Source organism: Adiantum capillus-veneris, chromosome 17 (genome assembly GCF_014529385.1).
Source record: "Adiantum capillus-veneris isolate H3 chromosome 17, ASM1452938v2, whole genome shotgun sequence".
Taxonomy (NCBI): domain Eukaryota; kingdom Viridiplantae; phylum Streptophyta; class Polypodiopsida; order Polypodiales; family Pteridaceae; genus Adiantum; species Adiantum capillus-veneris.
This window is the reverse complement of record NC_140947.1, coordinates 58,201,966-58,228,494: the sequence shown is the minus strand read 5'-3', so window position 1 is coordinate 58,228,494 and position 26,529 is coordinate 58,201,966. Positions and strand designations below refer to the sequence as shown.

Below are 26,529 nucleotides of genomic sequence, written 5' to 3'. Positions count from 1 at the left end.
CAATGGGAGAGTCACTTTTAGCATTGAAAGTGAAAGTATTGACTGCCCAATCAATGAGAGGGTTATGCTCACGAAACCATCGAATGCCTAAAAGCTTATCACATACTGAAAGAGGAGACACTACAATTTTTTAGCGGAAGGACGCTTGTTGAACAGTGAATAACACATCAAGGCACTCTTGCGTGATGAGAGAGTTCATACTGGGAGTGAAGCCAGACACCTCAAGAGGAGATGTCTGACTAACCTCTAGGCGGGCTCGCTCTACAAGAGAGGCACTAATCACATCATGTATACTGCCTGGATCAAACAATATGACAAAACGATGACCCTTCACATGACCATAACACTTAATGAGAGACTCATCAATGGGAGGATCATGAGAAACTTGGGACACACTAGTGTGCTCATTTAGGGCATTGACAGAGGATGTGGGTTCTTTAGATTCATTAGATTCAATCTTAGGACATGTTTTCTTTATATGACCCTTGACGTGACAATGATAACATCGACCTTCCTACGTGATGTATCCTCCTAAAATTCCTTGTGCTGCTTTTTCATACGGAGTGAGCTTAGGTTTAGCAAGTGTGTTAGCTTTACCCTTAGATTCATTGTGAGTGTTCTTTTCTGAGAGACTAGAGAAAGATTGGTTAGAAGAGTTACCATTCTTACCATTCTTATCGTTCTGAGGATTCTGAGAAGTCTGAGTGGTACTTTGAGAAGTCTTGTTTTCGTTCGGCTTTCCCTTATTGTGCTTCATCTCTTGTGCGAGAGCAATCGCTACCACCTTGTTGAGATCTACGGGGTCGAGGACTTCGACATCAAACTTGATATAGTTGTCCAACCCGAAAATAAAAGCCTCCTTGCGCTCATCATCCTATTTGTGTAATTGGTGTCGAGTTGCAAAACACGATTAGAGAAAAACATAACAGGCAAACCATTTTGCTTGAGACTGCGCCAATCGTCCTTCAATCGTGCTAGGTACAGAGGTGGCATAAACCGCGCCTTGAGCTTGTCTTGGAAGTCGGCCCAATTGAAGAAAAGGGACGCGCCTTCGTCGGCTTCCTCTAGGTGCGCGGCCAACTGTGTCTCTTGCCATGCATGGTAGCAATTAATGACATCACCGGCAAGGTACATGGCTACCGTCAAAACCTTGCTATCCTCTATCTTCTTAGTTGTCGCAAAATAAGATTAAATTTACGCAACCAAGAATGAATAACACTAGTATCTATCTTACCGTCATACTTACTGAACGTGATCTTCCCTGACGGGGTTGTTGGAGTTCAAGTCTCTGCTACTTGATGAACTACCAACATCTTTGACCGCATCGGGTTTCGAGGTAAGTACCTGTAGGACGAACTCTTGCATGCGTTGGTCTCTCTGCGCCTCACGCTCTAACTCCAAGGCCGCTCGTCTATCTTCGGTTGTCAAGCACGCTTGCTCACGCTCACTCTCCAAGGCTACCCTTCTGTCTTCGACCGCCAGTGCGCTTGCTCACGCTCACACTCCAAGGCTACCCTTTGTCTTCGGCCGCCAAGCGCGCTTGCTCGTGCTCACGCTTCAAGTTTAACCGTCTTTCTTCGCGCTCGCATTCCAATTCTGCCTTTCTTTCTTTGCGCTCGCGATCCAGTACTGCCTTTCTTTCTTCGCGCTCGCGCTCCAAGGTGGCGCGATCCGCTTCTTGTTGTAACATCATGTCCATCATCGTCTTGACCAAAGCCTCCATAGGATTTGGTGCAATCCTTGGCGTAGATGGGGAAGAGGGAGGGTCGGAAAAACCTCCTGGTGGGGAAAATTCTTCGTGAGGAACTTGGATTCTTGAGGTTCTTGGGTTCTTGAGGTTCTTGAGTTCTTGAGGTTCTTCTTTAGCTTGCAATCTGTGTTAGAGAAGGCTCTTCTCTTACCCGAGCTCTACTCTTCCTAGCGGGCGCACCCCTTGGTGGCCTTGCGCTCACACCAAGGTTGCTTTTTCCCACCTCACGTTGATTGGCCGGCCACTAAGTGCACGGTCCGCTCTCAATGAGTGAAAAGAGGAACAAGGGGAGGCCGGACAAGCCCTTCTTTCTTGGGTTACTTGTCACTCTTCAAAAACACGATTAGGAATCGACACGCCCAAGAGGACTTGGGTTACGTGCGACTCCAACAAGCAAAAAAAATTTCTTGTGGTTCTTTCCTTGAGTGATACAGAACACTGCCAAAGCTTTGATACCAATGTAACGTGCAACGGAAGTGAATGTTGAACTTTGCTCAAGATGAGTGCTCCGAATAAGGGTTTTTTTTACTTATAGAAGGGAGAGTCTTCCGTTCCTTTAGTGAGAGAGTGCAAATGATCACAAACAAAGTGGATAAACACTGTGAATGAAGGTGCTGAGACTGGGAGATAGAGAGAGAAGAATACGACACCAGAATGTTGTCAAACCCTCCTCCAAGGGCCCCACTCTTTGGCGAGAGAGGTCTATGCTATTGATTGCACAAATCTGGTACAATGGTCTAAATGCAATGGACTTGCCGACAATGTCGACGACGATGAGGACGACGACGAGACGGGCTGAAATTTGCAAATCTTCTATCTGCTGAATTCTGACTCTATGTCGGTGACGACGGTGATGACGACGATGCGGCGACGATGCGTTGAAACGCAGATGCTGAAATCTGTGAATAGTGGGCTGAATCTGCAAACTCTGGCTGATCTGACCGTGCGGCGAGGATCTGCCACGGGAAGGTGAGGTCTGCGAGGTTTGGGGGCTGCAGTGTGTAGTCTAACTGCTGAAAATTGAAAACACTACTGCTAGGGATGGTTCTGTCGCCGGGAATCTGCAAAACGCTGATGTAGATCTGCAATTGCAAAAACGCTAGGCTGATCTGTGGTCTGCAAAAACACCAGGGCTGATCAGGCTGGTCCTGAGCCAAAACGCTGGACTTGCTGAGAAGGTGCACTGTAGTGGTTGGACTCCTCCTGCCTCTTCTGCTAGAAAGTGCTAGCGCTAGCTTTTCTTATATACTGACTTGCCAAAGTTGCCCTACCCAGTTTCCCAACAAAGTCACTTATTACTAATAAGTGAAAAATGGCTAAAATAGGGAAAATGGGTTTTGTGAATTGTAAAATTCTCATGATGGCTACTGACTGTAATCTGATGATCATGTTGTGTGCAACTAGAGGATATGCAACAACTCTAAGTGCCTGGACATGCACGACCTGCGAACAGACTCACAATGGTGCCAGAACACTTCCTAAGCCGACCTGAACCCTGGACATGAAGTAGCTTGTCCACATGCACATAGGGTTAGATGTGCACGTGACAATGTGCCCCTTCGCGGAACCCTTCCCCACACAACCCTAAGGGCTGAATTATGAAAACGCTCGGCTGAAATTTGCAGCGCTGACCTGAATTCTGAGAACGTTGGGCTGATTGCTGAATTTAGCGCTGGCTGATTTGTCGGGCTGAATTGCACCTCTGCACTCGCACCCCTTCGTGGTTGGCAAGGCGCTCTCTCTCCCAAGCGGCAGCAAATGGCAACGTTCCACGTTTCTTTACGTTGGGAATTTAACGCTGGCAGCCACTTACGATTTGACATTTAAATTATTATCCAATGTCCAACTTGGCCGACCTTTCCCCAATTTAACCCAAATTTAAAGCCAATGTGAACAACACCCTTATAAATTTTAACCCCCATGTGACAGTAACCCTTCAATTAAAGTGTCAAAAAAAGCCAGCAATGCACCATTTTTATTCGAAGGTTCGCCTCCAACTTCTCCTCCCCGTGCTGACTCGTGTGCACACTCTGCGTGCATTATCCTTCGCCGATGAGAGCAGTTGAATAACCTGTCAGAAAAATAAAATAAAAAATTCCCGGACAAAATCTTGCCCACAATTTCACTCCGCATGCAGTGATTGTGATTCTGGATTCTCTTGTTCGGAGCCAAATGTTATAATTATTCCCGATTCTTCAAACTCAAGAGCACAAACTTATTCCAGAAGGCCTTTCCGTTCCAGGAGTACTCATCCTAGAACCCGCTCCTGCACCTGTTCGATAGTTCCCTTTGAGGCGTAACCATGCCGAATTCTCAGGACGGAGGTGGTCAATCTGACGATATCCTTACTCTTATCAAAGAGCAGATGGCCACACTTTTCACAAGTCTCGCATCACTTCACACTCGCTTGGATGAGATGTAGACACAAAACACTTCCCGGAATCGTCCTACAACTTCTCGGACTACACATGTTGATTCAACACCTTCTTGCGAAGCTTCAGTGGACGAACAAAACGAACCAGATCCAACAGATGAGGTAGACAATCGTGAACTTCAATTACTTTATAAAATTTTTAATGTTGCACAAAAGAAGAAGCTTGATGTTAAACTGCCGGAACCCTATGATGGTCACCGCGACAAGCGCGTGCTGGACCATGGCTGTTTAAAATGGAGGTTTACTTATCGAACACAGATTTGGTCGAGAGTAAAAACGTTGCACTTGCTAGTTCTCTGCTCAAGGACACAACATTTCTTTGGTGGCAACGATGGGTTGCTGATGGTAAACATACATCTTCTTGGGATAAATTCTGGCGTGCTGTTCGCAAGGCATTCGAACGTGCCAATGCGGATTTTCATGCCTGGTCCTTTCTTCGCCGTCTGAGCCAAACAGGTTCCTTGGCCGCGTACATCACAGAGTTCCAAAGGCTAACTCTGGAGATAGAGAATCTTAGTCCCTCTGATAAATATCACAGTTTTATCGACGGACTCGAACCCAACCTGAAAGACGATATGCACAAATATAACCTTGCCACCCTGGATGAGGCCATTGCCTATATGGAATGTCTTGGTGATAATCGGCGCCCTACACGGAATTCTCCCTGGTGACCGATCTGCAAACAACCTTTCAAACTCAAAAGCTTCTGGTCCAAATGCAATGCCAAAAAACTGTCGGCGCAAATCACGGAATTCCGTACAACAGTCAGCGCAAAATGCAGAAATCTGTACAGTTTGCCACGTCATCATGCCAATGCAATTTTCGGAATTCCGTACAGCTGCCACGCAAGACTTTCAGGGTGTGTGTGTGGGTCCTGCTTTATTTTTACCTTTAAGTCACTTGGGGTCCCATTGGACGGGGTCCCCATAAGTTGGTTGGACTTCTCCTTCTGTTACTTGTTCTTCTTAGGGTTTAGGTCCCTCGGCCGACATCTGCAAGTTGGCTCCCTTCTTCAGGGCTTTGACACGTTAGCAGCTTGTGACACGGCAAGAGGAGTCACGTCGACAAGAGCGTGTGGGAGCGGCGGAGCAAGAGGAACGTCGATTGGTGGCCGAAGCCGAGGCTTGTAGATGTGAGAGCAAGGTGGGCGTCGAGGCGCCATGCGTGATCTCATCACCACTTTGGCGGTTGCTTCTCCCTGTTTGGCGGCGGCCATGAACCTGCTGCCAATCGTCAGCTGTCTCATTGCTTGTCTCAGTCGAGGTACCAGCCTGTGCATCCTGTGTGTCTGGCTGCTGGGCATGCTCAACCTTGGTAGGCTGCGCTTGTGTTGTGGGTCGAGGTCTCCTACGAGGACAGGCCTTAGCCAAATGGCCCATCTGTTTGCAAATGAAACAGTGATTCGGGAGGCCCGAATACTCCACGCTTTGACGGAACCAACTTCCACTCACCCTAGGGAGTAGGATGACCTTCGTGAGAGAGTGGGTGTTTCGAACCAGAACACGTAACTGTGGGGACGCCGGCCGCCTTGGCAGCTACAGAGGTTGCCGTGCGAGGTGTCTCTAGGACAGTCCCAATCTCTGAGCCTATCCTGGACAAAAGTGGCAGGTACTCCCTCCTCAAACCGGGAAAACAGACGGAGATGGGCAGGTCTGCCTCCTTTACCAGAACATCTGTAGCTGGATCGAAACCATGCCTCCACTGTCGAAAGTGGGCTCGAACTGCTCCGATGGGCAAGGGACTCATCGCGATGACCTTGGACGCCATCTTGGAGGTCTCGAGCTCTATTTGATAGTAGCCACGTCCGAGGAACTGAACATCCAAGATCTTGCCCACCTCGACAAGGAGGCGGGCCTGGAGAAGATCGCGCACCTCTCCTATGCCGGGTCTGGTGCCGAGAATCTTGCAGATGTCGGAAGTCGCCTGCAAGCGTTCCACCTCTGCTGCGAGGCTCGCTTGCTCTGTCGGCGAGAGAGCAAGTTTGATGCTGGGCTCTGCGGGATCGGGCGAGGGGGCTTCCTGAGAGTTCCTCTGAGATGGAGCATGAGCCTCCATTAGTGTCTGCTGCCGTGAAGAAAGGGCGAAATGTCGATGACGAGCGGTGGCCCTCTGCTAGCTGAGCACGACGGAGATGCTGACGAAATTAGCCGAGCCAGAACGGGGGGGGGGGGGGGGGGACCGGGAAAAACACGAGTGCGAGGTTGGGGCTGACGGCACGGCGGGAGGGGGGGACTGAGATGCGGCGGCGTGGGGCGGCAATGCTGAAGGCTGGCTGCGCGCTGTGGCTGATGCACGCTGGTGCTGAATGCAGGCAGCGGGCGGGCAGGACAGGCAGCGCGAGGGAGGCTTGGGGGGGGGGAGAGCGATGGCGAGGGAGGGGGGTACAGAGCGTGCGCAGGGGAGAAGGCGAGGACAGCAGCGAGCTGCAAGGGGGGTTGTTCGTCTGCCACAAAAGATTTTGATTGGCTCTTTAAGAGAGGTTTTGAATCCTGGCTTTCAGATTTCTATAGTTTTCGGTTTTGACAGTTTCTAAATTTCGCCTTGGGGCATGCTTTGTAATCAGTGATGTACTTGCCGTAGAATCGGCACCATTTGGGTGTTTTGTGGGATTTTTTATGTAATAGAAATCAGCCTGTGTGTGTGTGTGTGTGTGTGTGTGAGAGAGAGAGAGAGAGAGAGAGAGAGAGAGAGAGAGAGAGAGAGAGAGAAATGAAATGTTGTATTAACGTCTTCAAAAGGCCAGACTGACCTATGAGACCAAACTGATACAAAAGTGGTGAATCTATTACAATGTCTGAAAAGTGTGAAAATAAATGCGAAAAACTAAATACAAAGTATTAGATAAACTTCTTAGGAGCATTCTGGGTGTCTGGCTAGAATGCTTCTAATCCTTTGTTGTAGTCTCCTCCGGTGAAGTGTGCTTTTGCATCTCGGTCGTGGTCGTCTCGATTTCCTAAGCTCGATCGCCCTGTCAATGAGGGTGCCTTTGGTATGAATGTGGGTACTCCTTTGTGCTCGCTGCTGGCCTCTTGCTTCTCCTTCAATTCCTGCTTCTCTCGATCCGAAGAAATCTGTGATCTGCCTCTGAGGCTGTAGTGCTCTTTGTCTTCTCATTAGATTATCCCTGTGCCGATGTAGTTCCAGTAGGTACAAGCCAAGCACCTTTGATCTTGGTATTGCATGACTCTATCTAGAGGTCCAAAGCCTTCTTTAAATAGGCAATGGAAACGCCCACGTATCTCATAGTATACCGTGCAATGACATATGTAGTGTAATTCTGTCTCCGGCTCCATTCCGCATAACTTGCAAATCCTGCTCTCAGGTGGGATTCCCCTAAATCTGCCAAATTCAATTTCCAGCTGGTGTGAGGATGTACGAATCTGACCAATAGCACATCTCAAACCATGAGACAGGTGGGTATCCATGTAGCTCGGGCGAATCACAAAACCATCTTCAGATAGTTGTAGGAAGTTTTCTTTGTAGTCGGCCATCTTCGTGCCCAATTCTTGTGTAGGGTCTACCCATGTCCTCTTGGTGTCCAACTGTATAAGATCCTGGCGGATGATTTTATTAATCTCCGTTCGTGTGATTGCGAGTGATGGAGCCTCAAGAGAGTATTGGAAGGGGGGTAATCTTTCCATACTGAACCCGTGTCTCTAAAGCCACGAGGACAATTGCGCATACCAGCATGATGTATCTCCTTTCATTGCTAATTGTCGAGAGGATTCGAAGGCCAATCTAGTATATCAGCAATTATTTGTATCCCACAAACCATGTATAAAGGATACTGATCTGGTAAGAGCTTCAATTTCTATCGGAGGGGCAGCTAGGTCCGCTCGAGTAATCGCGTGTGGTACGGAGGCCTTGGCTCTAATCATTCGGGAAATCATAGATACCAAAGGTCTCTCCATTGACTTCCAATTATCTTGATCCACAGATGATCCCCAAATCTGGACCCCATAAAGCATAGCCGAAGCCACCACAGTATCAAAGAGCTAAAGTTTTGTTCGTGGTTCCTGAAACTGCACTTGTGAACACATCCTCTCCAACCCTCCCAAGGCCGCAGAGGCTCTGGACAATCTAGCATCCGCTGCTTTCTTAAGAGTAAACTTCGGTCCTGTTAATACCACACCAAGGTATGTGGATGCATGTGTGTACTCTACTGTATCCTGGCCATATGCAAATGTAGGTGCGATCTCCTAACCCATTGCGGTGTGGTGTTAAACACCATAACTTTGGTTTTACCCAAGTTTACCGACAGTCCGCTGTCTTCCGCGAATTTATGTAATGCATCTAACTGCCTCTGCATTCCATCTGGTGATTCTGCTATCAATACAATATCATTTGCATACAACAACAAAGGGATCCATGACCCTGCAAGTTGAGCACCTCTGTCACCCTCTCTATCAATGTAATCTGATACCTCATCTATATACATACCAAATAAAGTAGGGGACAGTGGGCATCCCCGCTTTACTCCAACAGTGGAATGAACAATGTCGGAATCCCCTTCTTCGGAATCCCCTTCTGGAGTACGTACATAACCAGTTACTGACCCGTATAAGGCCATGATCCCCCAGATAATCTCTTTGGGGACCCCTAACTCTTGCATTCTGCGCATCAATCTGGCCCTTGGTACTGTATCAAAAGCTTTCCGAAAATCCACAAAGCAACAATACATTCTTCTCCCGCTTGCTCTTCCTTCCTCAATAATGGCTCTGAGCGTAAGAATATGATCCAAAGTGGAATAACCCCTCCTGAATCCAGCTTGTCCTGTTGCCCTTATGCCCTCATTCTTTGCCCATCTACTCAATTTTTGTTCCAGAATGGATGTGTACAGTCGGGTCAATGTGTGACCCACCATAATGGTACGGTAGTTCCCGGGTATCATAGGATCCCCTGACTTGAAAATAGGTACGGTAGTAGATAATTTCCAAGATTCAGACACATGACCCGATTAAACAGACGAGCAAGGACTTTTGAAAGTAGATCCCTTGCATGGATCAGATGTACTGCTACTAAACCCTCATGATCATATGCTCTTCTTGTCTTCATCTTATCAATGGCTTTTTCCACCATTTCCGTAGTAAAGAAAGTACTAGTAGCAGGGCATGGCTCTAGCGGATCTGGTAATGGAGGCTGTCCAGATACCGTATATAATGATGTTACATATTGACCCCAAATCTCAGGACAAGTAATTGTCGGAGGCGACGAGTGCTCGTGAAATAAATGCCAGGCCTCATGTGAGTCCCGACTCAAGAAGAGCTGATATAAATCCTTCTCCAGTTTGGCTAAAAATGCCCTTTTCTTGTGATGTACTATACGCCGAAGAGCAATCCGAGACTGCTTATATGTGATGATCCCAAGTGTAAGCTCTTTCTAGACCTGGGTTCTCGTCTCTCTGCATTCCTCGTCGTACCAACTGTTTTGAGGCATGTTCCCAGATCCTCTCTTCTGATCAGGCTGAGTATGTGGGTATGCCTCTTGTGCTGCTCCATGTAGTATCTCTGTTAGCTGAGAAGTAATCTCCTCTAGAGTATATACTGGCTCGGTTGCCCACATCCTATTATAGATCTTTTCCACATAGACTGAGTCAGTCTCTGGCGTGAAAGTATATCTTGTGTGTGTCTTCTTCCTTTGTACTTGAGAGGCATTGTATTGGAAGGAGATTGATAAGGTCAAGAGAGCATGATCCACTGCAATCCCAACCGGTCTGGGTCCCACTTTAAAGTCCTCGATACTAGAAATAAAGCTTGGTGAAGTCATGACATAATCCACTGTACTTGCCCCATGCCTGTGTGGGAAGCATGTGAATCCCCAAGATAAAGGGAAGCATGTGAATCCCCCAGATAAAGGGAAATTCTGTAGACCATTAAGTATGGCCAAACCATGTGTAGTTGCCATCTCCATGAGATGTCTCCCATATTCAGTGTGCTCTTTATCCTGTGAGTTTCTCGTAAGCCCCTCCTGTGATAAATCCACTTCTCTGAGCATTTCCTCGGAAGTATCATAGAATACTGCTTGAGAGTTGGCCGTTCTGGCATTAAAGTCTCCGAAGAGAACGATGTCTCCATCTCTAGAGAACTCCCATATGTCATTATTCAATATGGAGAAAGGGGACCGTCCTTTAGGTGAGGAGTAGACTGATGTGCTTGGAGGGAAGTAGCATATAGTGATATATAGAAATCTACCTGTCTCGGCTCTCATTCTCACCCACATATACCTTGCTTGTTCATCTTTCCAGATAACCTGTAGTAGTGGTTTCAGCTCCTGTTTAAATAAGACTGCTACTCCTCCTGAACCCCGGCTACCTCGTAGAGATCTCTTGTCTGGTCGACCAGCTGTTTCCCATAAATACCCCTTCACATGTGGCATAAGCTGTCCCGGTATCTGGTGTGTCTCTGAGTAGAAAACTGTGTCTCTGTCCCTAAAGCTGTCTTCAAAGGCACCTACATCTAGCCTATATGATCCATTACAATTCCACGCCGCTATCCGGAGCGTCGCCCCATAGTTCTCGCACCGTCATGATGAGCGCTTTTCCAGAACCACTACTTTCCCTCCTCTATAAAAGGCGATTTTCCCCTTTTCTCTTGCTGCCCTGATCTCTGGCATCAACTCTTGCATGTGTGCCACTTGTGCCAATGTAAGGTCATCTCCCAAGAAAATACCGGTTTTCTTAAGAGTTGGCCTCTTCTTTAGAAATTCTTTCCTTATTTCTATATTCGGGAAGCGGAGAATAAGTGCCCTATCCTTTACGTTTCCCTTCTCGTTGATTCCTTTCTTGCCCACTCTCCATGCACTTGTGTGAGTAGGCTCTGTGATGCCCATGCGTTGTAGCAGTTCCCTCACTTCTTCATCTACATTCTCTTTGTCTTTGACTCCTGTGATCCGCACATGCAGAGCCCGATTCTTCCTTTTCTGCTCTTCCTCAATGGTCATATTAATAATGGTGGAGGTAGGTGTGGTCTCAGGCATCTGGGCCTTCCCTTTCTTCGCATCCTTAATCCGTTTCTCTGCTTCATCTACCTTTTCTTGTGTCTTAACAAGACGTTCCGCCCATGAAGATGCCGTTTTCGATTTTTGTTCATCTCCTTCCCGTAGAGCTTTCATCTAATCCTTCATGTCCTCGAGCTCCTTCAGCACCAAAGGTTGGTCGTCTCCCTTCTCCTTAGTTGCAGATTTGCAAGCCGCAAGTTCTCCTTTTAGCTCCTCGATTATTGCATCTTTTTTCCCCATGTGCTTTTCCATATTTGTTCTCCATGCTTCAAAACTTGCTACTGCCTCATCGAGTTTCTTTTGCGTAACGCATTCTGTTACATTTACTTCGGCCTTGATTAGGTTTCGTAATTCGGTTTTCACGATCTGAATTTCCTCATTCTGCACCCCCCGGGGCTCTCTCCTTAGTTCTCTCATCATGTCTCCATACATGGAGTTCCTGTAGCTCTCAGCGTTCGCGTGCATTTCCTTCCTGATGTCATCCCTCATATAGTTTAGCTCTGATTTGAGCATCACCTGGACCTTCTCCATCAGTAGCTCATCATGTATCCTGGAGGTTTTCCCAACTCGCAATGATCCTGGTGATAGTACAGTATCTCTGTTTCTCCGTTTGAAAGTGGCCGTCGTTTTTTTTGGGGTGGTGTAGCTATCTACACCCGGCCCTTCCCCTTCGGTAGGTGGATCCATCGAACCCGGGCCACAAATGTGGGGTAGGGTGCTAGGGTACTAGGGTGAGGGGCTGAGAATATGGCAAACTTAACCAGTTTACCTTAAGGCTTAAAATCTCTTTAAATTTGAACGTAAAGAGAATGGTCTCAAGGCTTAAAATCTCTTTAAACTTAAATTTTACCTTAAGGCTTAAAATGAAATAGACTTGAACGTAGGAGATAGTGACTTCCTACGCGTAGAAGGACTGCTTGACTTGCTACGCGTAGAATAGCTGGAAGTGCTACGCGTAGGACTGTGCGGGACTGCTGAGAGAGAGTGGAGAAGCGATTATGCTCCTGGGCTTTGTCCAAGACATAGTTACGCGGAACGAGAACGGCGACGGGATCCCCTGCGGAACGGGGGAACGGGCCCGGAACGGGAGGCATAAAAACACCCAAATAATGCAATTTCAAGCTCTTTGTGATTGAATAGAAGTAGTATCAGAGTCCTTTGACTCTTAACACTCACAAAACACTTGATTTGAAGACCATTCAGTCTTACTATGACAAACGTGTGTCGTGTAGACTTGAAAGCTTGAGAGGGGAAGAGAGGGAAGGGGGGAGAGACTCGAGAGAGAGCTTAAAGTTGAGAGAGAGAGGGAGGGAGCTTGATAGAGAGGGGGAGAGCTTTTAGCCTTGTAGACTCTAGAGTCTAGACTTCAAAGCTTGAAAGAGGCTAGAGCTTGAGAGTCGAGAGTCGAGAGGGTAGAGCTTTAGCTTTGGCCCTTGAAAGCTTGTGTGCATAGTGAAGGTAAGGGGTGGGGGAAGGGACATTTAACAAGTGGAAGGCTCACAAGACAAATCACCAAAATTTGAAAATCTGCCCATTCCCAGCCGTTCCGGTACCAAAAGTCCCTGCGGAACGTCTGGCCGTTCCGGGCCGTTCCGGGCCGTTCCGGACCATGTAACCCCCCCGGAACGCCGTTCCGGCGTTCCCTGCCCATGGGATGGCGTTCCCCGGTAACTCTGGTCCAAGAGCCCAGCGCTCTGTGCGTTCCTGTGCCCTGCACGAGGCTGTCAGCGCGCAGCGGCGCAGGCCAGAGGGCGGCGGGGGCAGACTGTGGCGACGCAGGGGGGGTTGCTTCACGCGCCAGTAGGTCAGCAGGCCAGGTGGCAGCAGCAGCAAGAACCCATCACGCAGCAGCAGCAAGAGAGAGAGAGAGAGAGAGAGAGAGAGAGAGAGAGAGAGAGAGAGAGAGAGAGAGAGAGAGGTATGTATATTTTTTCTGCCAGATATGCAATGCTGTTCTTGCAGCAAGGATAATGAACGCAATACTTGTGTTGCCAGAGCTTGATGCTAACTCGTTTTGGCATGACAAAAGGTGTGCCATATTTGCACTTGTTTTCTTTGCAATTCTCAGTTTAAATTGCCATGAGGCAGTAATCAGAGCTTTGAAGTGCAGTGGCTTTCCAGGTATATATGATGTTGATCATTTTATCAAGTCCTTAAAGAATGATGTGGACATCGTAATGGCCCCACCAGCTTTCCACATGGTTGCCAATAAAAAGAAAAAGCTGAAAGCTTTCCAGGTGATCAAGACTCAAGTTGTGTCCTGTTTGATGCATTGCTGGTGATTGGTTCTAATGATCCCTCCTTATTTGTGCAACCTGGTGCAGTTACGGCCTCCACGAGACGCATCGCCTGATTGGTATACGACGGTGGCATTAGACAAAATGAAGGAGCATGGTGCAGTATATCTTACTCCATTTTCCCATCGTTTGGCAGAAGAAATCAACAATGATGAATTTCAGAGGCTAAGGTGCCGAGTAAATTTCCATGCTTTGAGATTCAACAAGGATGTAATGTCTCTTAGCCAGCTAATTGTTCGGCGGCTTCGTTCTGAGGGCCATTTTATGGCAATCCATCTGCGATTTGAGCTGGACATGCTTGCTTTTGCAGGGTAGGCAGTTTTCTTTTTTGGCAACCTAATTCACGATCTTCATTCTGTTTGTAAAACAAAAGCTAGTGCATCTTTTGGGAAAAATGCTTGCTATAGCTTCTTTTTCTTATTCTGTGCATTCAGGCAAATAGTTTCATGCAAGCGCTCTCTTGTATTTGTAGGTGTGTGGCAATCTTCACTCCAGAGGAGCAAGAAATTCTTAGGGAATATCGTAAAGTAAATTTTGCGGAAAAAAGACTTGTGCATGACGAACGCAGAATGATTGGAAAATGTCCTTTGACTCCAGAAGAGGTTATCATCTGTCCACTCTATATTTTCTTCGAGTCATCTTATTGTCAGAAAGCAATGTTTTTTAGTGTGAAGTTTGAATTTACTTGAGATGTTACATGTATATAAATAAAAAACGCTATTTTTCTAAACTTTAAAGGAGTTTTGTGGACACATGGGCAAACATGTGGCATGAATTTTGGTGGCTCATGTGGATTATAGAAGGGGTGAAATTAACAAATTTTTTATGTGGCATCAATTTTGATCCAACTTCCAAGGGTTCAGAATAAACCACATCTTTCTCCCCAGAGTCTGCTCCTCTTTTTCTCCTTTTTGACTATTTTTTGATATGTATCTCTCTCTCTCTCTTATTGGTTGGCATGAATTACCCATAACAAGCCTTCAACAGTCGTGGGGTCTAAATTTAGTAGGATAGTTACTCGGAGGGAGATGGCCATAAAACTAGATGTTGATCAAGACACACTCACAAAAAATGCTCATAAGGCTCCACAAGTTTAATGCACTTTCTTAGGATGGTGCTCATAGAGTGTAATGTGTAGCGGAAGTGATTGATAGTGAATGCTCAGGACGAGTGCTCAATGCGTACTCAAGGTTCCTTTTACTTCACGAGAGAGTTTGTGAGAGATAGATGTGCAATAGACTAGAGAGAGAAGAGAGAATGATACTGTGAGTGAATGTTTTGTGAGTGAAAGAGAGAGAGAAAGGAGATTAACACCAGATGGGGTCTCAAACCCCCTCCAAGGGCCTCTCTCTCTCTCTCTCTCTCTCTCTCTCTCTCTCTCTCTCTCTCTCTCTCTCGCTAGAGAGGTATTTGCTTTAGCTTGCACAAATGCTGATACAACGGTTCTAGATGCTGAGATGATGATGGGATCTTGCTGTAAGTGCTTGGATCTGCGAGGCTAAGGCTGTAATTGGAAATAGGGTTGCAGGGAAACACACGCAGCTTGGAGAAGACAAAGAAGCTCAAGGCATACAACAGAGAGTATGTATTGCTTAGTGCACAATGAAAGATAATTTAGCCCTAGAATGATGGGCGTATATAGAATATGCACGAGGGAAAAAAGTGAGGGAAAAAATACCCCGGTGGTCCTAAGTGTGTTCACACACATCACTACCACATATGTATGGTAACAAATCGCCCTCGGGAGTGATGCGGTGAACGAGAGCTGGCACATAAGAGTATAGGGAAGTGCCATGCCCTGAGGACAAGATTAGTCCACAAAGAGGAGTAAGCCCAAAGCTTTGGGGGAAGCTTTGAACTTCTCACGAGACAATGCCTTTGTGAAAAGATCTGTAAGGTTGTCCTGTGTTGGCACATAAGCCAAGATGATCTCTCTTGCTAAGAGTCTCTCTCTGACTAATGCACCTCAATGTGCTTTGTGCGAGCATGGAAAGGTGGATTCCTCGCAACTGCCAATGTGCTTTGACAGTCAGTGCAGATGATGTTGGCAGTGTCCTGTCCAACACCCAAATCAACCATAAGGCGTCTGCGCCATACACACTCAACCGTAGCTGTGAAGACTGCCCTATACTCAGTCTCACAACTAGAAGTGGCCACAATAGGTTGCTTCTTGCTCAACCATGATATGCAGGAACTGTCGGGCATGAAACAAAAACTACTTGTGGACACTTGTGTGTCATAATAACCAACCCAATCTGAATCCGAAAAAGCATGTAAATCTCGCGGCAATGATCCTCCATTGGGATAAAACAACCCAAGATGTAAAGTGCCACTCAAGTAGCGAAAGATCCTCTTGATAGCTTGCCAATGCTTAGACCTTGGGCTATGCATAAATCTGCTAATCTGTGAGATTGCAAATTGAATATCCGGCCTTGTGTTGCATACATAAATAAGGCATCCAACAACAGTCTGGTAAAGAGTAGGATCGCCACCATCATGAAGACTCAACTTTAAACCTGTTTCCATGGGAGTGGCAATAGGCTTGCAGCCCTCAAGTCCAAACTTACATAGCAATGTCTCTGTGTAACATGTCTCACACAAGGCAATGCCACCATCCACACTGCTTAAAGTGTATGCCCAAGTAATAATGAAACAGCCCCAAATCTTTCATCTTGAAAGTAGCATTCAAATCAGCCTTAAATTTAGCAATATGTGTCTCATTCTGTCCAGTGATCAGCAAATCATCAACATAAAGAACGACAATGAGAAGTACATCACTCTCACACTTTACATACAAAGTGCTTTCTGTTGGACTGTTATGAAAGCCTCGTTTAACCAAATGAGTGTCAGCTTTCTCATACCAAGCACGAGGAGATTGCTTCAATTCATACAAAGCTTTCTTACATTTTCATACTTTATCTTCCTACCCTTTAATGACAAAACCATGAGGCCCTGTTACATAAACTTCCTCAAATATGTCATCATTCAAGAAAGCAATAACAAATCTGATTGATGTACGTCCTATCCAAAATGAGCTGCCAATGCACAAAGAAAACGCACAGTAGTCATACGACAAGTGGGAGCAAAAGTCTCTTCATAATCTATGCATTTCTGCTGTGCATAACCTTTTGCAACAAATTGAGCCTTATAGCGATCAATCTCACCATCCGGCTTACGTTTCAAGTTGTAAACCCACTTCGTACCAATGGCCTTTTTGCCAAGAGGCAAATCACATAAAGTCCACGTGTCATTTTCCATAAGTGTATCATATTCTGATTGGATGGTAGTCATCCAATTTTCTGAAATTTATGCTTCATCAAAAGATAGAGGCTCCTCTACATCATATAAGCTAGAAACAGCCAAAGCATAACAATGTGATGAATACGATGCATGGCGAGAATCTGAACGAGTACGACTAGACAAAGGTGCATCTAATTTACAATGACGCAAAGTATGCACCAACCATTTTGGCATACCTCTAGCCTGCTCATTCTCAGCCCTTTCCACATCAAGTACAACATGTATATCTGCATCAGAACTAGGTTGATCCGTAGCATTTTCAAAAACCCCCATAGGCTGTACATTTGCCTCATTGAAATTTACATTTGAGTTTCCACCATTGAAAAGAGGCACCAAACTGTCATAAATGTCCTTTGAGCTTGCATTACTGTCTCTTCTATCTAGTACATGACAACAAAGGCTTCCATAAACACATAGCATCACGTGAAACCAAGATACGCTTTGTTTGTGGATGGTATAACATGTAACCTTTGCTTTCGGTACTGTAACCAATAATAATGCATTTGACAGCCTTAAACGTGCATGTGATCAATAGATGGCTTCTTATCATGCCATGCTCCATAGGGAGTCATAGAGAGTGCAAAGCTTTCGTAGCACACCTATTAAGTACATAAGTGGCACACATGATGGCCTCAAGCCAAAACGAATGTGGCAAAGCTTGACTCTTGACCATACATTGTGCCCTTTCAGCAACACCATTTTGCTGAGGTGTATACGGCACTGTACATTGGTGTTTTATCCCACAACTAGCCAGAAATGCATTAAGCTCATGAGACATATACTCCCCTTCTCAATCTGAACGGAGGGTGCCCATAGTACATTAGAGACATTTTCAGCCATAGCCAGAAATATTTTGAAGCACATATACACTTTGGACTTAGCCTTAAGTGGATACACCAATGCATGCCTGGCGTAATCATCAATGAAAGTCAGGAGTAAAGGTAATTGCCCAAGGACGGAATTTACATGGGCCCACAAAACATCACTATGCACAATTGAACCATCCCTTGGAAACTTCGATCGCTGCATCTTACCCAAAATACAACCTTCACAAAGATGCTTCACAGGTGCTTCAAGAGGCGGCAAAGAAGCATCCATATCAGATTTTTGCAAACGCAGCAAACTGACAAAATTCAGATGCCCAAAATGTGCATGCCAAAGTTTTGCATTTGGATCAGTCTTTGAATCCACAACTGCATTTGCAAAATTCTGCCCACACTTGTTATACAAAGTGAGCTTATGCGGCCCATGACATCACCAAAACTGAGATCATGAATTGTACATGTGTCATCCACAAATTTCACAACAAGACCAAGTCTAGCAAGTGCAAATACAGACAAAAGGTTCTTTTTGACCCAGGTACATAAAGTGCATCAACAAGTGTGAAAGAACTGCTATTCGCTAACATCTCTTTTCCTATCTTTAATCTAGCACAAGTGATTGTATTCCCACGAGGGATAGCCTCAAGAGAGGTAAACAAGTCAAGATGTGATGTAATGTGCTTTGTAGGACCATTGTCAAAGTACGACACATGTGAATCTGAAGCAACTGACATACATGCATCATGGACAGAAGGATCATAAGTGCACTTTGCACTAAATGCCCACTCTGTGTCACAAATACGGAAGCGTAGCTCCTCACTCAGATAAATATCATGCGGAATTTAAGAGAGACAGTTCATCATGACGAGTAGGGAGAGAGAGAGAGAGAATTGACACAGTATTGGGGACCAGAAGATGGGCTGGTCCCCCCCCCCCCGTCAAGAGTATTCTTTATTCAGGGAGAGTCGTATACAAGCACAAGAACCCGAGGAAACCCCTCCGTTCTGTAGTCTTAGACCCGAAGGTCGTTCTTTCCCGTAAAGGGCTTGGGCACAAGGCCGTTCCTTCCCGTAAGGGCTTAGGCGCGAAGCCGTTCTTTCCCGTAAAGGACTTAGGCACGAGGCCGTACTTCCCTTGTTGGGTACTTAGGCATCAGTTCACTTCCCTGGCTGGGAACTCGGTCGTCAATTTCCTTACCTTGCTAGGAACTCGGTCATCACTCCTGCATCATCCAAACACAAGGACTTCATCATAAACAAAGCTGAAAATCGTTACCTATCACTTCTCGGACGTGGAGGAGAGTTTCTGTCGCGATAGATTTCTTCTGGAACTCGTTCTTCGCGATGAAAGCTTGCTGAAATTGCAGGACAGCAGGGTAGGAATGTGGGAAAATCCTCTTGCAACTGAATTCTGGCGACGAGATCTCTTCACGTGCGCAGTAGGGCAGCGTGAGGGTGCTTCTGCGATCTCTTCCATGGCTGAAATCTGCTAGCGCTGGCTGCTTTTTGCTCCTCCTGCGAATTCTACCTCCCAGAGATGAGAGCGCTGGCTGCTTTTATAAGCCATGCAGGTCGGCCAGAATAGGGAGGGTCGACTGCTTTTCTGCCAGAATAGGGGGCGCTGGCCTTTTCTGCTTTTTGGAGAACGTCCTGCAACAATTTTAGTACTTGGCTGCCCACTTATTAAGTGGACGGCCGGTCACTTAATAAACTTATTAAAAGTTAGTCTGTTCACTTAAAATTGACTGGCCGGTCAATGTGAACTTGTTTAAACTCAGTTTAAACCTTATAAACTTATTCCAATGCTTGCACTTATTCCTTCCAGGCGTCCCCGGATATGAACTCAAGCTTTCTCTCGTGGAAAAACATCCGCTTCTCGTCTTGCTTTTTACCAAAGCTTCTTAGAACCCATCTTTATCCATGTGCTTGCGTTCTTACTCGTATTTTCTTACTCAGTTCGGATTTCCTCCTTAGACCCTTAGTGTGTCCCCTTACCGATGAACCTGTCACTGTAACTAAGTCAGACTTTGTAAATAATTAATTTATTTACGAGAAAAGAATTATCTAATTAGTTGTGTGCACACCAGAATAGACCTAGCAGTTCTAAGGCCTCAGGTGAGCCTAAATGCGGGCTAGAACACCTCAGAGGGACCTTAGCAGAAATTACCCTGAAGCCCTAGTGATTGGGAAATCGGGTCTTCAGAAAGGGGTAAGCAGTAGCCTCAGATTTTAGGCTCAGGAAAAAAATACGCGCGTCAGTACAAGCACATGAATGAGATGGGGTTCTTAGAACAGTGACCCTAAGGCTAATAAAGCTAATAAAGCCTTAGGGTAAATTTCGTGAAATTAAAATTTAACGGTCCGTGCCCGGGCGGGCGGCCGGACAAGTGTGAACAGGTAAAGGCGGTGCAATGCCGGTGCGGCATTGCGCCGGCAGACCTTTGGTGTTCTCATAAAAGAATCATTGGTAGCAGTTGTTAGTTAGTTGCACATTTTTAATTAATGAGCTAGAAGTTTTTAAAGTCAAAAGTTGAATGGTTTTTAAGTTTTTAAAGTAAGTGTGCCAAGTGGCACACTTACCAATGCAAACTAACTCTCTCTCACTCTCACTCTCACCCTCTCTCTCTTCCTAGCGCCCCCTCTCCCTGATGGCTATATAGGAGCCCCCCTCCATTTTCAGGGCTGGCAGTGCACCTACCCCCCCTAATGTGAGCGTGCTCTACGCGGTGGAGCCCTCCATTGAAGCTTGAGAGCAGCCCCTTGCGACATATGTGGTAGCTTTGTGCTCCCATTGTCAAGAACAAGGGATCTCACAGTCATAGACACCTTCTGGTGAAGTTTCATCGCGAGAAGCTGTCGTAGACGCTCTCTTAGCAGAGTGCGGCTGCTGTAATTCTCTGTTTTCAGTCCCTAATCACCTCGATTAGGGCTGTTTTCAGCAAATCAGCCATAGAAATTCTCTTCTCTTTGCTTATCCTAAGTCTACACCAAGTTTGGCGCGATTCCATCGCGAAGAAGACCTCTGTTTCGGCGTAGGGGTGTGCACAGGTAAGAATTTCAGGTTATGTACAGAAAATTACAGCAAGCATGTGCGTGTGCATTTTGCTTGTTTTCTCTTTTGTGTTCTATGCATGAAGGAATGAGCATGAAGGCAACACATAACGGAAGATGGACTCTCCTCTGTGAGAGCTTCCGATGAGCTGTTTCGGAAGATAGACTCTCTTTTCGAGAGCTTCCAACCAGTCTCGCAGAAGAGGGGAAATCCCCTAAGCAGTAAGAAAGTGGAAACACTTTCTCAGTCAGTAGTCAGAACAGAACAGAAGAAAGAATAGAGGACGGGCGTATGCCCCGTTCCTGTGCTTGTAAAGATTCTCCCTTAGTAATAAAGATATTCTCTTTATGGGGGGGGACCAGCCCATCTTCTGGTCCCCAATGAAGTGTCAAGTTTTCTCGCTCCCTCTAATTCTCTTGAGTATTTGAAGTGCAATTAAACGTCAGTTTACGCTTCCGTATTTTTGTGACAGTGGTATCAGAGCAAGGTCCTCTCTCTCTTCCTGAAGGGATTGACGACTCTTGGCAGACTGCAGAAATGGGAGGACGCGAGATAGAGTTATCTCTCCTTCAACAGCAGGTGGAAGAGTTGCAGAAAGCTCTCTCCCATCAAGAAGTCCAAAAGATTCTCCATACTCTTGAAAAAGGGAAAGAGAAAATGCCGATGGGGTCGGGAGAAATCCCGCAGAACCCAAAGGCGCCACAACCAAGAAAAGATCCTTTGATTGGAACTTCCCGCATGCACGAGAGGCAGAAGAAATCTCCAGAACGTCATGTGCGGTTTAATCCAAAAGCTCAAGAGCAGGATCCCCCTGATTCCCCTCAGTTCTCTTTCATGAAGGATCTGGAAGACATAGTTTCTCCGGAAGACATGTTTCTCGACGATCCGTCGCAGCAAGAAGTACATTCAAGGGAAAGGACTCCTGTCCCCAAGGAGTCTAAGCATCGAAAGAAGGAGCACCATAAGAAGAAGCACCACAGGCAGAAAACATTCAAGTCGGGAGATAAAGATGTGAAATTCGACACCTACAATGGACGGCGTGATAATGACAAAGCTTTGGCTTTCATCCGCCAATTTGAAGTTGCATTTGCTGAAGGGAATTTTAAAGAAAGATCCAAGCTTCGCCATGTTAGTTTGTACCTGAAAGGCACCGCCAGCAATTGGTGGTTAACCCTTATCCTGGAAGATCGCAAACCCCAAGATTGGACCGCTTTCAAGGAGGAGTTCTACGCACAGTTCCTTCCTCCAGACTATGAGGAAGAGGTAAAGAAAGAATGGGATCGACTTTCACAGTCAGAGAACGAAACTGTTCCACGCTATGTGGATAGGTTTTGGGACGTTCTCTTGAAAGTCACTCCATTCAAGAAGATTGACGATTCGGAGAAGATGCGCAAGTTTGAAGTAGGTTTGCATGAAGCCTTGCAAAAGGCTATGAAGCTTTACCCTCGAGGTAACTTGCAGATACTTATGGAATCAGCCCGCATAGCTGATGGAATACATGACAAGGGTACTCCAAGGAAGATGGAGCAAAGCACTTACCATGCCAAGCAGAAGGCTCTCCATGAGCAACCTACCTCTTCTACTTCTTCTCAAAAGAAGAAAAGAACCGCCTCCGAAGCAGAAGCAAAGCCAAATCAGCCCAAGAAAGGGAGATATCTCTCTCCTGCTGAGTTGCGAATCTACATTAGTGAAGGAAGATGCTTCAAGTGCGGACAAGTTGGTCATATGAAGGGTGACTGTCCAACCAAACCTCCACAACCACCCTCCTCCAATGCAGTCCCAGATGTACAGGGAAATACAACCAAGGATGGAAAAGAAAGAGCTCTTCTCAAAGCATGGGGTAGTATCAACAACCAGCGGGCTCTTATTTTGTTTGACCCTGGTAGTACAGACAACTTCATCTCTACTCAGCTAGCTGACGACCTGAACTTGCAGCCCAATCGTTTTGGAGTCTCTATTCAAGCGCAATCAGCTTTCAAAGGGCAGAACTCAAACTCTACTCCAATCATAGGGAAGTTGAATCTAAAGGTCGACGACTACAAGGATCAAGAGTCTTTCTTACTAGCTTCACTTGAAGGATGCGATGTTATCTTGGGAATGCCTTGGCACTACAAGATGCATCCCATTCCTGACTATGTTCAGAAAACCTTATCTTTTGCTCATAAAGGAAAGGAGTATCTTGTACTTGCAGATGCAGGTGATTGGCGTATTCCTACCGCCAACCACATTGCCATCAAGAAAGAAATGAAAAAGTGTGTTTCAGCGTACTTGATTTTTGCAAGAGAGAGAGATGTGTCTGTTTCACAACTTTCTTCCTCTTTAGAGCAAAAAAGACTTAAGTTAATAGAAAGATATAAAGATTGTTTTGCAGATGAACTTCCAAATGAACTCCCACCTTCGCGACCTGAGGATCATACCATTGATTTGATCCCAGGAAGTTCTCCTCCAAATCAGCCCCCTTATCGAGTTAGTCTAATGCAGCAAGAGGAAATTCTTAAACAGGTTAACGAACTTTTGGAGAAGGGCTTAATAAGGCCTAGTACTTCTCCATATTGTTCACCTGTCTTGCTAGTACAGAAAAAGGATGGCACATTCCGCATGTGCATAGACTATAGATCTCTAAACAAGATCACAATCAAGAATCGATTTCCAATCCCTCGGATTGACGACATTCTTGACAAGTTACAAGGAGCAAGTGTCTTTAGTCGTATAGACTTGAAGAGCGGTTATCATCAAATCCGCATAGCTCCTCAGGATGTGCATAAGACTTCATTTAGAACAACCTTCGGGTTGTATGAATTCTTAGTGATGCCTTTTGGACTCACTAATGCACCAGCTACATTCAACAGAATGATGGATAGAATCTTCCACTCATATAGAAGTTTTACAGGCATTTTCTTTGATGACGTCTTAATCTTCTCAGAGACGGAAGACGAACACTATAAGCATCTCGCCTTAGTGTTTGAAGAATTACGCAAACACAAATTATTTGTGAATGCTAAGAAGAGTGAGTTCTTTTTAAAAGAAATCCACTATTTGGGCCCTATAGTATCTCACAACCAGGTGAGAATGGACCCTGAAAAGATTCAAGCAGTTGTAGAATGGCCTACGCCAACTACAGTACATGATGTACGAAGTTTCCTTGGCCTCTGTTCTTATTATCGGCGTTTCATTCGAGCTTTTGCCGCGATAGCAGGTCCCCTCCATGACCTGACAAAGAAGCGGATTCCATTCCATTGGGGGTCTGGACAAAAACAAGCTTTCGAAAAGCTTAAGTATCTACTCAGTCACGGACCCGTTCTTACCGTCCCTGATCTTCGCAAACCTTTCGAGGTATACTGCGATGCATCTGGAGATTGTGTAGGAGCAGTTTTGAACCAAGAGGGTCACGCGATAACCTATGAAAGTCGGCGCCTTAAAGATGCAAAGTTGCATGCCTCCATATACGAAAAAGAGCTACTGGCAGTAATTCATGCTCTTTCCATTTGGAAACACTATCTATTAGGAGCTGATTTTATTATCAAGACAGATCATCAAAGTCTTCGCTACTTTCTCACACAGAGAAAGTTATCAGAAAAGCAGATGAGATGGGCCAACTTTCTTTCAATGTTTCATTTTCAGATTTTACACACTTCTGGAACAAAGAATGCAGTTGCAGATGCTCTCTCCAGGCGTCCAAAGATCAATGCACTAACAACAATTTATCATGAGGAACTAGAATCTCTCAGCGAGATGTATCCTCAAGATCCAGACTTCGCCACAATTTGGGCAGATCTTCAAGCTGGTCACTCAAAGCCACCTTATTCTATCAAAGATAATACACTTTATCGTCAACAAGCAATATGCATAGCTCAGCCCTTACGACAAAAGGTGATGGATGAAGCACATAATTCTCCTTATGCTGGGCATCGGGGAATTGCTTCCACCACTAGTGCCCTCGAAAGGTATTTCTTTTGGCCAACACTCCGTGCGGACATTGAAAAACATGTACGTGAGTGTTTAGTATGCCAAAAAGTGAAATATGACAGACATAAAGTTTATGGCAAGCTTCAGCCGCTCCCTGTGCCTAACACGCCATGGGAAAGTATTGCCATGGATTTTATTACGGATCTTCCTAGATCCAAGAATGGAAATGATGCAATCTGGACTATAGTAGACAGGTTCAGTAAGCAAGCACATTTTCTTCCAGTAAAAAAGACGATCAAAGCTGATCACATGGCTAGAATATTTCTAGCTCAGATTTTTAAACACCATGGATTGCCAAAGACTATTGTCAGCGATAGAGATCCCCGCATGACTAGTCTATTTTGGCAGGCATTGTTTGAAAACTTGGGAACTAAGCTTGATTTTTCATCAGCTTATCATCCTCAAACAGATGGTCAAAGCGAAATCGCTAATGCCACTGTTTTAGATCTCCTCAAGTGCTATGTTTTGGAACGACAATCCGAATGGGAACAGTACTTACCAATAGTTGAGTTTGCGTATAATAATACCATACATTCCTCAACTGGTAAAGCCCCCTTCGAAATTATTTACGGGAAGCCACTCTTACTTCCTATTATGGTGACCAAAGAAAACATCCTCGTCGCAGATGAATTTGTGCGCAATATTGATATTGCCCATCAACAAGTAAAGCAAGCGATTCTTCGTACTCAAGAGCAACAGAAGAGAAAAGCAAACAAGCACAGAAGGAATCTCAATCTTGAAAAAGGACAATATGTCCTGCTTCGGTTTGAGAAAGCTAGATTGAAAAAGCGGGTCGGCAAAGGGAAAGTTGTCAAACTTTCCCATAGATTCTACGGCCCTTTCAAAATTACAGATAAAGTCAATGATGTGACTTTCAGATTGGATTTGCCTTCTCACTGGCGCATCCACAATGCTTTTCATGTCAGTCTCCTCCGACCGTATGTTGGACCTCCTCCAGTGGCGCCAGTACAAGAAGATCCTCCAGAAGTCGAAGAGACTGAGGAAATCCTTCAACCTGAACAGATAATACACCACTCGGAGAGACAACTCAAGTCGGGGAGTCTACATCGAAAGTATTTAGTCAAGTTCAAGAATTACACTCCTTTAGATGCAAAGTGGATGATTGAGTCCGATCTCAAGGACTACCCTGACATCTTGCACAGTTATGTTGACGCTCTACAGTTGAGGTCAACTGTTTAGAACCAAGAGGGATGTAACTAAGTCAGACTTTGTAAATAATTAATTTATTTACGAGAAAAGAATTATCTAATTAGTTGTGTGCACACCAGAATAGACCTAGCAGTTCTAAGGCCTCAGGTGAGCCTAAATGCGGGCTAGAACACCTCAGAGGGACCTTAGCAGAAATTACCCTGAAGCCCTAGTGATTGGGAAATCGGGTCTTCAGAAAGGGGTAAGCAGTAGCCTCAGATTTTAGGCTCAGGAAAAAAATACGCGCGTCAGTACAAGCACATGAATGAGATGGGGTCCTTAGAATAGTGACCCTAAGGCTAATAAAGCTAATAAAGCCTTAGGGTAAATTTCGTGAAATTAAAATTTAACGGTCCGTGCCCGGGCGGACGGCCGGACAAGTGTGAACAGGTAAAGGCGGTGCAGTGCCGGTGCGGCATTGCGCCGGCAGACCTTTGGTGTTCTCATAAAAGAATCATTGGTAGCAGTTGTTAGTTAGTTGCACATTTTTAATTAATGAGCTAGAAGTTTTTAAAGTCAAAAGTTGAATGGTTTTTAAGTTTTTAAAGTAAGTGTGCCAAGTGGCACACTTACCAATGCAAACTAACTCTCTCTCACTCTCACTCTCACCCTCTCTCTCTTCCTAGCGCCCCCTCTCCTTGATGGCTATATAGGAGCCCCCCTCCTCCATTTTCAGGGCTGGCAGTGCACCTACCCCCCCTAATG

The 26,529-nt window shown here is 45.6% G+C and overlaps 1 protein-coding gene across 1 annotated transcript in view; it reads left to right on the top strand.

Moving 5' to 3' along the window:
- LOC147437310 (O-fucosyltransferase family protein) overlaps positions 1-26,529 on the top strand; it is a 65,655-nt gene that overhangs the window by 23,528 nt on the left and 15,598 nt on the right. The window contains exons 5-8 of the mRNA XM_086486865.1: positions 13,121-13,209; positions 13,291-13,417; positions 13,505-13,788; positions 13,950-14,079. Coding sequence (XP_086342991.1) covers positions 13,121-13,209; positions 13,291-13,417; positions 13,505-13,788; positions 13,950-14,079 — 630 coding nt within the window. The remainder of the gene's footprint in view (positions 1-13,120; positions 13,210-13,290; positions 13,418-13,504; positions 13,789-13,949; positions 14,080-26,529) is intronic.